Source organism: Aspergillus campestris, assembly GCF_002847485.1.
Source record: "Aspergillus campestris IBT 28561 chromosome Unknown P168scaffold_16, whole genome shotgun sequence".
NCBI classification, from domain to species: Eukaryota; Fungi; Ascomycota; class Eurotiomycetes; order Eurotiales; family Aspergillaceae; genus Aspergillus; species Aspergillus campestris.
The window spans coordinates 276,912-288,917 of NW_020194351.1; the positions used below are offsets into that span (position 1 = coordinate 276,912).

General features: G+C 46.5%; 4 protein-coding genes across 4 annotated transcripts; 1 reads left to right on the forward strand and 3 right to left on the reverse strand.

Annotated features, from left to right (window-relative positions):
- Positions 1-514: 514 nt before the first annotated feature.
- On the reverse strand, positions 515-4,537 carry P168DRAFT_307751 (uncharacterized protein; the record flags this gene model as incomplete). Its single annotated transcript, XM_024839134.1, has 2 exons — positions 515-2,128; positions 2,216-4,537. 2 exons carry the CDS (start codon positions 4,535-4,537, stop codon positions 515-517), a joined length of 3,936 nt encoding a protein of 1,311 aa, XP_024688696.1.
- A 1,197-nt stretch (positions 4,538-5,734) lies between these two features.
- On the reverse strand, positions 5,735-6,856 carry P168DRAFT_313600 (NAD(P)-binding protein). Its single transcript, XM_024839683.1, has 2 exons — positions 6,537-6,856; positions 5,735-6,488 (listed from the first exon to the last, which is right to left on the reverse strand). The coding sequence occupies exons 1-2, from the start codon at positions 6,828-6,830 to the stop codon at positions 5,859-5,861; spliced, it is 924 nt and encodes a 307-aa protein (XP_024688697.1). The 5' UTR covers positions 6,831-6,856; the 3' UTR covers positions 5,735-5,858.
- Positions 6,857-7,228: 372 nt separating this feature from the next.
- Positions 7,229-9,278, forward strand: P168DRAFT_244736 (MDR family MFS transporter; the record flags this gene model as incomplete). The annotated part of the gene is made up of 7 exons (XM_024833945.1): positions 7,229-7,423; positions 7,486-7,885; positions 7,945-7,974; positions 8,032-8,425; positions 8,492-8,562; positions 8,633-8,771; positions 8,825-9,278. 7 exons carry the CDS (start codon positions 7,229-7,231, stop codon positions 9,276-9,278), a joined length of 1,683 nt encoding a protein of 560 aa, XP_024688698.1.
- A 153-nt stretch (positions 9,279-9,431) lies between these two features.
- On the reverse strand, positions 9,432-11,182 carry P168DRAFT_276538 (uncharacterized protein; the record flags this gene model as incomplete). Its single annotated transcript, XM_024835569.1, has 3 exons — positions 10,711-11,182; positions 10,323-10,622; positions 9,432-10,249 (listed from the first exon to the last, which is right to left on the reverse strand). Exons 1-3 carry the CDS (start codon positions 11,120-11,122, stop codon positions 9,432-9,434), a joined length of 1,530 nt encoding a protein of 509 aa, XP_024688699.1. The 5' UTR covers positions 11,123-11,182.
- Positions 11,183-12,006: the final 824 nt, after the last annotated feature.

Consider the following 12,006-nt stretch of genomic DNA (forward strand, 5'->3'; position numbering starts at 1 on the left):
ACAGTCAGGTGATGTCACTTGATATACAAATCCTAAGCTGGACGCAGTCAAACCATCATATTTCTATCATATTTCTATCATATTCATAGCATTGGAACAATTACGATGATGATAAACGCACAAATCAGGAAAGTTCGTGGAAAAAGGAACATGCTGCTTCGTGTGACTGGTAGCTGTGCTTGACTACCTCTACTCAATCTTCTATTCTCTCACAAATACAGATCCAGTTTCGCTGGACATATCATTTGTAACAATATCAATAATTCCATTCAAGAAGTGAACAATCTACTATCATGGCATAACAGCATGGTCGGTAACACGCTTGTAAATATCCCAGAAGTTGCGACACTTATGGGGCTATTGGTTCAAAACCAAATTCTTCCACACTTTTTGTTTCTAAGTGTGTATTGTGGCATTATAGTCTGCAGTAGCGTGATATCCGGTATCTCATTATCGTATCCACCGTAAACCCTATCGCGTCTCCAACAATTCGTTGGTCTTACTTGAAGATTAATCAACCCCTAGGGCAGATCTGAAGTCTTCGTTGGCAATTTATCACAATCCTTGGAGTTGGCAAGGGGATTGCCGCCTTGGTGGTGTCGTCAATCTCCCATTGTTTCTTCTGCTTGTTCAACCACTCTGGGAGATCCGTTATAGGCTTAGCCAGACTCGTGTCCTTGTCATATACCGGAGACACTATGTGAGCTTTATCGCATGTAAATTGGAGTTTGTCATGTCGCAGCTTCTTCAGACACCTTCCACATAAGGCCACTTCCTGACATACTTGACACATGTAGATTTTGTCCCAGTCCTTCTCTTTGCAGCCGGATCCTCCACAACATGCAAGGATAGCACCATAGGTGTTGAGGGTCTCTCCTTTGGCGCGCTGCACGGTGCTAAGGTTGGGTCGAATTGGAGACATTACCGCCGTTGCAAACGCTCTTCGGCCTTCGTCTGGATACCCTGCTCGTACAAGAGCCCTACCGAGGATGATATAACCCTCTTTATCATTCCAGGGATCCTGGTCTTCGAGAATTCGAATACCCTGGCAGATAGTTGCCCTGAAAAGCTCTCGGGACGTATTCTCTCCCCCATGCTTGCGTTTCCAGTACCCGAGCATGACTGCAGCGTCCGCACGGTAGTCAGTGTCTTCCTGTGCGCTTGGCCGTCCTGGAGACCCGACTACCAGACTTTCAAGTTTCGAGATCCAGTCTGGCTGTTTAGCCTGGGGAGTTGACTCTGAACTCAATGCCATTCTCAGGTATAGCTCGCCCAGCGCCCTGCATTGGAGCTGTTCAACATACAGTTGTATGTCGGGATCCTCCTGAGATTCAGCTCCCATGTTTTTCCAAATATTGCAAGCCTGTCCCGCATCGTTGACGTACTGCCAGTAGAAATTTCCACGCAAATACTCCTCGAATACAGCCCCTTCTGTATCTCCGTTGTTTCGTGCGACATCGATCGTCCTCTTGAAAATGTGCTCAGCAAATTGAATATTTTTGTTGTCTCTCCCATCGACAGCAGCCCGACTGAATAAAGCATGGCCTTCTTCCCAACCAAGGAGCAGGTGGACCAAGCGATCTTCGTCCGCAGACTGAGTCTCTGAACTAGATAAGCTCTTGCAAAGTTTGAATAGTCGACCGAATTTCGACCTCCGTCCGAGAACACAGAACAAGTGGGCTAGCTTCTGGAAACTTCCACTGTCAAGATCGTATGCTTTTTGCGCGGCGTCGGTCTGAGCCATCCTCTCTCCACATTTCCCGTGCCAGATGCTCAAGTTCAGATAGATATTGCTCTCAGAAACATTGTCCGGTCTTGGCTTACATAGGAGTGATATTTTTACCTGGTCCACCGCTTTCTCATAGTGGCCTTGTGCAGCATATGCCATGGCAATGCCGCTTTTGATCACCCACTGGTCATATTCTCCCTCTTCGGCTTTGTGATACATATCTATCGCAGCTTTGAGATGGTTTGCTTCGCAAAGGGCACTGGCTACTCTCACGTGCCAATTTGCATCCTTTTTGAAGTTGCCAAATTGCGCCAGCTCGAGGATTCTCTTTTTCCTCAAATCGCAGATGCGGGGAATGTGGATGTCGCTGGGAGAAGTCATGCCCAATTGTTTCTCGCCCTATACATCTGTGAGTATACGTACGCAAATCAACCCCCTACTACGATACAATCGCAAATGTATAGACAGGTATGGAAGCAAACTCACTAGCTTATTGTATCGATCGAGAAACAGAACGCAGAATTCGGTGTCCATGGACCCGGTCTGAAGCCAGCTCTCCGCGCAACTGAATGCAAACGGTTGGTAAAAATCTTGAAGAGATTCATACGATCCGGGTAGCCATTCCATCAATTTGCGACTCGTTCTAGGGACCTCAAGCAAAGTTGAGATGAGCCTCAGTCTCTGTTTCTTGTCCATGGCACTGTACCAGCGGGCAATGGTAGCCGGTTGTCGTATAAGCTCAAGCAGTTGCGACTTTGCCTGATATCCTAATCCATCTTCCTCGATTTCCATAAAATGGTCTATGACGTGAGACGCTGCATAACTAATCATGTCCAGGGCTCCAGGGCGTGTGTCAACGTTGTCATTAGTGTCATGCAAACAAAGAAGACATGTTTTCAGAATCGATGAATGGGCCTCGCTTGCGGTGAACCGATGTATGCCCCTCCCAGGGCCATACAGGAGGTCGTCTTTGAAACAGCGATGCTTGAAATTGACAACCCTGCTCGGGGATTCTGAGAAACAACGACTAGACTTGAAGGTAAGCAGTTGCTTAAACCGCTTTTCAACATCTCCGGGACCTCCCGCAACCACTTCCAGCCGGCCATGCGAGGTCTTGGTTGTGTGTAGGAATTGCAATTCATTGTCTGTAAGCGGACGGCGTGAGCATGCTACCCAGCGTAGAATATCCTTAAATTGGCTCTCATCGTGATCTTTTTTCATGGCACCGGCCAAAATCGATCCTATGTGATCTGCCTTGTTCTTCGGGTAACCATGCTCCAGGAAGTGTAGTATTTCTTGTCCGCTTTCCCAGCCTTCGATATGTTCAATGACGAGACGGACCCATAGAAACACGCCATTGGCTTCTTTCTGTAATGTTCCAATTGCCAGTGCCCTGTCGTTAGGTTGCAGAAGAGGAAAGTTCCGGTTGAATTTTCGCTCGATATACTGGTCTATGTCGGACTTGACTCTGGCACTCGACACGCGCAGCTGTGCTCCAGCTGGACAGGCGTCTTGGACCGTTCTGTGGACTTCGAACCTGCTAACAATTGCAATGTTAATTTGCCACTTGCTCGAGGAAGAGCGCCGCAAGTCCATCCAGGGCGCTACAACCTTCTTCTGCTCCTCAGCAGAGACAGCGTCCAACCCGTCAATTACGATAAAAACACGACACGTGGTGTTCTCCTTGAGAAAGGGGAGAAAGATTTTGCTCCATATTTCTTTCTCATTCCTAATCCATTCAGGATTTTCCAGTGCCTTGGCGGCGGCTTTTTGGAATTTTTGGCTTTTCTTGCTGAGTTGCAAGGCTAGACACTTGAATATGGTTGTCGCCAGGTTACCTGAGGTGTCAGACGCCCGAACATAAAAATAAGCCACGAGGCCCTTTCTCCTTATATGTTCACTTATCAACCGAGAGGCAAGGAATGTTTTGCCCATAGCTGGCTCCCCGTGGATCCAAATCATTTTGGGGCCCTTCCCTTCCATCCAGCGTGCAACGATGTCCTCGCGCGTTATCCACATCGCATTCACACCTGCCTGTCTCTCTTTCACAATCTCGTCGTGGATATTGTGCATTGCGTTCCAGGTATCGAGATCGAAAATCTCTTCGAAGCGACCTTGGTCGCCTCTGTGCTCAATCCTCCTAACAGCCGTACTCAACTGCTTCAGTTCGTCACGGAACATAGTTGTATCTCGCCGTATGATTGAAAGACACATCATGGCCTCGGCTTCCGCCAGTTCATGTAGGCTGGCCATCTTTTCCTCGATTTTCGAAGAGTCGCCGAAAAAAAGTCGCGTCAAAAACTCTTTGCTCCATTTATACTTTCGTCCTTTTCCCAGCTGCTCTGACGCTTCTACTAGGACTTCGCTAACAAGCGCAATTGCCTGAACGAGAATTCTGCGCAACGGCGCATCTATACGCGCCTCCTGGTGGATGGCCATCCGATCAAGCGTTCCAGCGATCCGGTTAAGGAACTCCTGAATACTTTGATACGACGCCGAAAACTTCCGCGCCGTCTCCATCAGGTGCAGACATGATCCCAAGATCAAAGACGCAGGAGCGAACGGAGTTGCAGCCATAACAGCATTGAGAATCTTCCCTGTAACTTCAAATGGCGCCAATATCCTGTCCAGGATGCTCCAGAACTTTGACGTCCGAGAGTGGTTCTTGAAACCCTCGTCGCATTCTCCCAGTCGGTTTTGCAGCTCCTCTCGATTCCGGGGAAGTGGCTTAGCGGCTAATACTTTCTTGGTTCTTTCTGGAAGAAATTGCAATGCTTCTGTAAAAATATCTATCTCTTCCTTTGCCATGGCTGAGGCTCTCGCATAACAAGCTGCGGTGGTGGCTGCTGCGGTGGCGGCTGTTGAAGCTCTGGCGGGGTATCACGATAATAGGCGTGATATGTGGGGAGGGGTTGAAGATATGCACCAAACCAGCAAGTTATTTTTTGAACAAGCCCTCCTTCTGTCCATAGGGCTTGACTCATCAATCTTACAGGCTTCCTGCTCGTTCAATTGCAGGAGGGGCTAAAAGAGGGGCTGCTTATGGCACGCCCTATTGCATTCTAGCAAAGGACCATTCAGCATGGACACTGGATTTTATGATAAGTATGCGCTTACCGTTACATTATTATATTAATCAAGTATTAGACTTGCTTTCTGATGTTCGATTTCTGCGGCTCCAAAAATTGTTAAAGATTCGTGGTACTCTACCATATGTTCGAATATATATTTGAGGCTGTCATTGTTAGCCACGGCGTTGTCACTAAGCCCACACGTCCACATATGGCTTTATCATATTCATATGCAATAATCCTTCACCACCAGAGCATTAATTCAGGGAAAAAAAAATTGTCAAAAAAGAAATAGAAGAGAAAAACATACAACAGCCGAGATACCGCATGTGGTCACCCACCATACTACAGTTACTACTAAACGGCCGGAAATTAATAACTATTTAGAATCGTATAATATACTCATATATATTAAGAAACTATATTAAAAGTAAATAGCATGCTTTTATAAAGAAGTATTTTATCCTATAAAAAATAGTACTAATAAGAAAGAGAAAAAAGACTAATAAGATAAGTAAGGAAATCTCTTACTTATGATTTAATTATTATAAGTCTCAAGTAAAATTATACTGAATAAGAAGTCCTTTTAAACTGTTAAAGATATATCTCCAATTAATCTTAATAATGAGACTAATTTTCTATTTATTTATTAACTCAATAAATCAATTTACTCAATCTAGAGTAGATTAAAGATTGATAGAATTATCTTATAAATCTCGTTCTTTATTCTAGATCTGTCCTGAAGACACATTAAAGTAAATCTAGATCTAGATCAAAACAGATTCTTCCAGGTCTAAGCATGGCAAATTCCAAAGATAGCTTAGAAATGTTTTAATTGCACGAAATATATGGTTTCCTTGTATATTTCTATGGCTGAGGGGAAAATTCAATTAATAAAAGAAAGTGGTAAATCTGCCAATAACAAGATAGAGCTTGATAGTTGAACACAGAATTGGATATTATCTATAAGAACATAAAGATACACCCTGCCAAGACCGAAAGATCCTTCTGTGAAGCCACCGTAATTTCAAAATATGTCGTCCTCAAAGCCTCAGGAGTCAAATTTCAGGTGTTTGACGCAGAAATTCTTCTAGACACGTAGTGTGGACATTGTGAAAGCGGTCATTGTCCAGGTTACGTAGAGCAGCTGAGCCGTCAATGGTAATCAGCTGATAAAAATATCCGATATACTCCCAGAACGTCAGAAGGGAACCACTAAGACGGGCTTGCAAGGCAGTCTTCTCAAGCTCCTCTACAGACCCTTTTTCAATCACCTTGACCTCCGATCCTCGGACCCGTTCATATGTGGCCTTGATTTCGCGAAGGCTATGACAGCCTGACCGGACCGAATAAAATCCACCCTGATGTGCTTCCGGGGACTCAATGATAGCAATACTGAACTTTGCTGCGTCTGCTTCGGTCGTCCAATCAAACTTCTCCCGGCCCGTTCCCCAGACATCAATTGACTTTGCGACCGGGTCCCAGATGCCGTGGTTCTTGGGCGAGAGGTCGCCATGTCCGGGAACCGAGAAAAACACCTCAGCTAGAACCCCGGTAAAGATCCAGATTGGCTTCATCGTCGACGTGATCGCAACCTGTTGGCGGAACGAATGAAACGGGTTGAAACTCTCGTGGTCTCCAAATTTCACGTATCGCCAGTCTACATTCCAGCTAGAAGCTAGATATATCTAAGACTATCAGCCACTGCAGGCGGTACGTCAAAATGACCTACCTACCTTGATACCGGCACGCTCAGCAGCTCGCAGAAGAAGAAGATTGCCGTCGAGCACCAGCTCCGGCCGACCTGAGTATGCACAGATCACGGCATCAACGCCGGTCATTGCACGATCCAGCGCAGGGATGTCGTAGTAGGAAGAAGAGACGACAAAGCTTTCAAGCTGACCCATAGCCTTTGCATCTAGTTTGTCTGGCGATCGTCCCAAGCCTCGGACCTGGTGGCCCTTTTCAAGAGAGACTCGAGCGAGATGCTGGCCAAGATTGCCTGTAATTCCAGCTATGAGGATCAACATGGCGACGATGATGATAATCGGTAGGGTTCAGGGAAGTTTGTATGATTATAAGATTTGGCTGCGATAGTTGGGAGGCAATGGCCGGAGATCATGTACTGTACTATACCATATCAGGCAATTATTCATCCGATGGAAACCGTTGCTTCTCCGACCGCTATGCCATAATAGGTAATCAGTCAGCCAATAGAAAACCACATCTATACCTCTCTACGAGAAGCATCATGGGACGATTTCATAGTGCTAGTCTATGGATATTGCTCAGTCTGATCTTGCGCAAAGATTTATATAAATACCTAACTTGTCCATTATAAACCAAATTCAGGTTCAAGACATTGTTTCTTGCTCCAATACCACCCTCGCTTCCCCTCCGTACGCATCTTACATCCTAGCTCTACAAGATGGCACGCCAACTTCATGATGCACTTGAATTATCTTTGGAGAAGTCACACAAGAACAGCGATCAAGCTACTTGTCGCAATACTGCTGATCAATTACATGAGTCATTGGACGCGGGTGGTCCAAATTATCCCTCTGGTATAAAATTGACCTTGATCTTTGTGGCTCTTTGCTTGACTGTATTCTTGGTTGCTCTGGTTTGCTACTCCGCAATGGCCATTCAAGGTACACCAGTTGATTAACAATCCGTCACGAATAGGACCAAACGATTATTGCTACTGCTATCCCGACCATCACATCTGAATTCCACAGTATTGAAGATGTTGGATGGTATGGCAGTGCATTTCTCCTCACGACCTGCAGCTTTCAACTTTTCTTTGGCAACCTCTACACCCTGCTGCCCATCAAGTGGACTTTTATCGGTGCCTTGGTGACGTTTGAGATTGGCTCTACAATCTGTGGGGCGAGCCCCAGCTCTGTTGCACTCATAGTTGGACGAGCTATTGCCGGAATTGGAGGCGCGGGTATCTTCTCCGGCGCGTTGATCATCATCGCCAAGTCAGTCCCCCTGGCGAAGAGGCCGGCTTTTACAGGGATAATCGGCGCTATATGGGGTATTGCCAGTGTGGTGGGCCCTTTGATAGGGGGCATTTTTGCAAGTCAGTTCTCATCGGCCCCTCACAATTGCTTCACAGCCAGGTTGATGCTAATCCTCTAGGTCATGTGTCTTGGCGTTGGTGCTTCTACAGTAGGAGAACTCCCGACTTGGATGTTAGCGGGACAGTTTGAGCTTACCTGACTCCAGTCAATCTCCCAATTGGCGCCATAGCCACCCCTTTCATCGTCCTATTTCTGTCATCGCCACCCCGGGAACAGCAGCTGAAACGGGGAGGTTGGGCTTTTCAACTAGGCCAGTTTGATCCGGCGGGAACTGCCCTCTTTGTCGCAGCCATTATCTGCCTGTTAATTGCTCTTCAGTGGGGAGGGAGTCGGTATCCTTGGAGTGATTATCGCCAGATAACGCTTTTAACGGTATTCGGGACACTTATCATTGCCTGGGTACTGTCACAATGGATGGGTGGTGAAACTGCTACAGTGCCGCTCCGCATCTTTAGAGAGCGCACGGTTGCCTTTTCGACCTTCTATATTTTCCTGGGCAGTGCCTCATTTGTAATAGTGGTTTACTATATGCCGATATGGTGAGTTCTGCCATTTACATCACTGCGCTCAATGCATAATTGGCCTAATCACAAACATGAAAATAGGTTTCAGGCAATCAAGGGCGATTCTGCTGTTCAGTCCGGGATCCACAACCTGCCCACAGTTTTGAGTGTTGGTGAGTGCACCCATCAATATCAGTACATCTATATCAAGTAGAAGGCTCGGGAGACTGAGTAAGAGTACAGTGGTATTTGCAATTGCAAGTGGTTTAGGCGTCACTGCTATTGGATACTATACCCCGTTCATGATTTTGGGGTCGATAATAATGGCAACTGGGGCGGGTCTATTTCTCCTCTTCAGAGTAGATAGCTCCATTTCAATGTGGTATGTTACTATCCAAGGATGTCATCCAGTGTTCCCACATTGACCGATCCTAGGCTTGGATTTCAAATCGTCTTCGGTGCGGGCGCTGGTATCGGACTCGAACTACCAAATATTGCTGTTCAGACAGTCCTCCCAGAAAAGGACGTCTCCATCGGGACGTCTTTGGTGGTCTTTGCTCGTTCTCTCGGAGGCGCGATCTTTGTCTCTGCGGGCCAAAATGTTTTCAACAATCGCATTATCTCTGACATGCTTGCCAGGGTCCCTGAACTGAACCCCGCTAACGTCCTTCAGTCTGGAGCAACCGATCTCCAGCAAACAGTTAGGCAAGCCGCATTGAGCCAGACGGATGTGGTGGCTCGTGTACTAGGGGTCTACAACGACGCTCTCGTCCAAGTCTTTCTTGTTACCTTGGTTCTAGCCTGCATATCCATTATTGGTGCTGTGGGCGTCGAATGGCGAACTGTGAAAGATCCTTCTAAAGTACGGGACTCGCAACAGGTCAATTAAGGGGGGGGGGGCAAAGTAATAGCCACAAAGCTTCAACAAGATAGTATATATATATAGATCCCACAAGTGTGGAACAAGGAATAGTAAATTGTAAATATACAGGTACCTCGCGTAAAAGTACTAAGAAATGGCACTTATCTGAAAAGCGACGCGCTAGCCAAGCATCTCAACGTTGAAAAACTCCGTGAACCAATCATCGGGTGTCACTGTAAGCCCACGCGCCTCAAAACTGTTTTCTCTGCTATACATGGGGGAAGAAGGAAGCACGGAGTGTTGGATAAGCTGGTCAATTTGATGTCCAGGTCCACCCAGCGGTACGGCATTTTCTAAGGGCGCATTGTGTCCTAGTGTCTGGATAGCAATTGGGGATCCGCCAAAAGTTCCTGTCGGTGCCTGGGATGCAGAGCTCCCTTGTCCATTGCTGTTATTGGTTAAAAGATCTTCTGTCATATTTGATCCATCTGCCCCTGACGGTCTTCTGGACCAATGAAGGTAGAACCACCCCATCAGTTGAGGCATGATCAAGAAGGCCCTGCTCAAAGCGCTGCGTTCATCTTTCGCGATAAGAATTTTCGAAATGGTCACAAGTTGCTCAAGATACGTTTCTAGATGCAATTCTTCAAAATGGATGGAGTTGCTGCTTTCCTTTCCTGATTCCGTGATTGTTTTGTGTAATTTCATCAAAAGCACGACTGCGTATATCACACGACCTCCGTAGATATGCGGCGGTAAGGCAAGCATATCAGATATAGATAACTTAATAAAAGTATCTAGCAGCCCTCGTGACGCGATCACGATAATGCGAAGCATGGATAGGTGAGACGTGTTTGAATCTTGTACATCGACTAATTTGCATGTCTTGAGAGACTCCGCAAAGAAAGGTGCCTTAAACTCGTCGATATTATTATTGACGTGCAAGGCCAGCTCATGCGCATATACTGAGCTGGCAAATCTGCCAAACTGAACGATGGCTAACGCGTAGGCGACACTGTTAATCATCCATATTCTAGGTTGTCATGTATTACAATCTCCAAAGGAGCTCACCTTTCTGCAGTGGATGTAGCCGGACGAGAGAGAGCGCGTCGTTTCGATCTTGGAATCCTTGGATGATCAACTGTGTTTTTGGGTCCTGCCTGGATAGTGATCTGACAGGATCACTTAAGAATAGCTCTTGATTAATATCATGACAAAGACGCTCCGTTGCTACAAGCCTGCAAAGGAATTCGTCTGTAGCTGCTGCCTTGGTCTGTTGCAAGTCAGCAAGGTAGTCATCTACCTTTGCAGTCCAGATAGTAAGATTAGGCCGTCTCAAAATTAAAGAAAAGCTTGGGATTCTATTAGTCCCTTGGGCGTCTGAGCATTGCAGGAAATTGAATATACCTTGCTAATAGAATAAAACAGCCAAGCCACGCTCTCTGTAACTCCGCGCGACTCCGGTTTTCCTGGGCCGTGGCAGCGGGCTTGAACACATCGATCTTATCCAGGCCAAGATCTATGGCCATGGTGGTTGTGATCTGAACCAGCTGGCTTAGGTTCATCTGCCTGTATTCATCTGGAGCTCTGTACCAGAGCGACGTGACCTGAAACGCTTGAACGAGTTCGAGCGACTTCTCACCCTGAACAATGGCTCTGTCTGCCAGTTGATTTTTGACTTCAATTGTCAATTCTCTCTGCTTAGCCACGGTGCAGTATCCAGCAGAGGCAATGCTGAGAATTGACAGGAATAGCAACGGCTTGTTCTCTCTTACAATAGCAGCCGTTGCCCCGGGAGGAAACACGACAATCGGGCATTTCGGCGCGAAGTTGCTGATGTACTGATCAAAGACTTGTTCGGCCGTTCTCATGGTGAGAATAGAGTTGATCTTAGAGTCAAGCTGTATTCTCTGAACATCTGGTAATGGCTGTGAAACTGTCGTGGTTGATCAGCCGTGTCCAAAGAACAAAAAAAAAAAAAAAAAAGAAAGAAAGAAAGAGGTCAATATGTTCTGCCGACTGACGTTGACGTTGATTGGCTTTGATAAACCCTTCTGAAAAAGATGCAGATATCTCGGCCTCCAAGTCAGAACTAACATTAGCCAGCCCTTCTTTGCCCTGTTTTCTAGGGTGATACAATGATAGCCCATGTGACAATAGCAGATCTCCGGCCGTTGGTAGGCTATTACACTGTTTTGCAGAGTCTTTAACTGATGGTAGTCGAATTGACGGGCAAACAATACACTCCTTGTTCAGCCGCAAACACCGACGGCATTTATCCTTTAATCCACTAGGGGGATTTTCACAACGAGTTTTGGAGATTTGACATCCGGTACAGGCAACTTTTTTTCGGCGGTTTTTAAGTGCTATACTGCTCTCAAAAAATCAGTCGTGGCCCCAGAGTCCAAAACTTACTGGGTCACTAACCTTTTCCTGCCATGAGCATTCGGGCCAGTTCTAGGAACACAAAAGTCGAGGGATCCGGCGACTTCCACATTGTTACCTGCATGGATTGCCGAATGTGTACTACGTGCTTCCTCGACGGATAACTCCTGGGAGACAAATTCTGCAGGCGGCCTCGGTAGCACACGGCTATCTTGCCACCCTGGTGACGTTTGGGGCACAGCTGCAGCTATTGGGACTGGGGTAGAACGCTCAGGAGGATCATCCAGCCTAAATTTGATAAAAGACATGCTCGTGGAACCACACTTGGTTCGAACTGCATGACTCCGCTATCATACAATAGTAAGTCTTC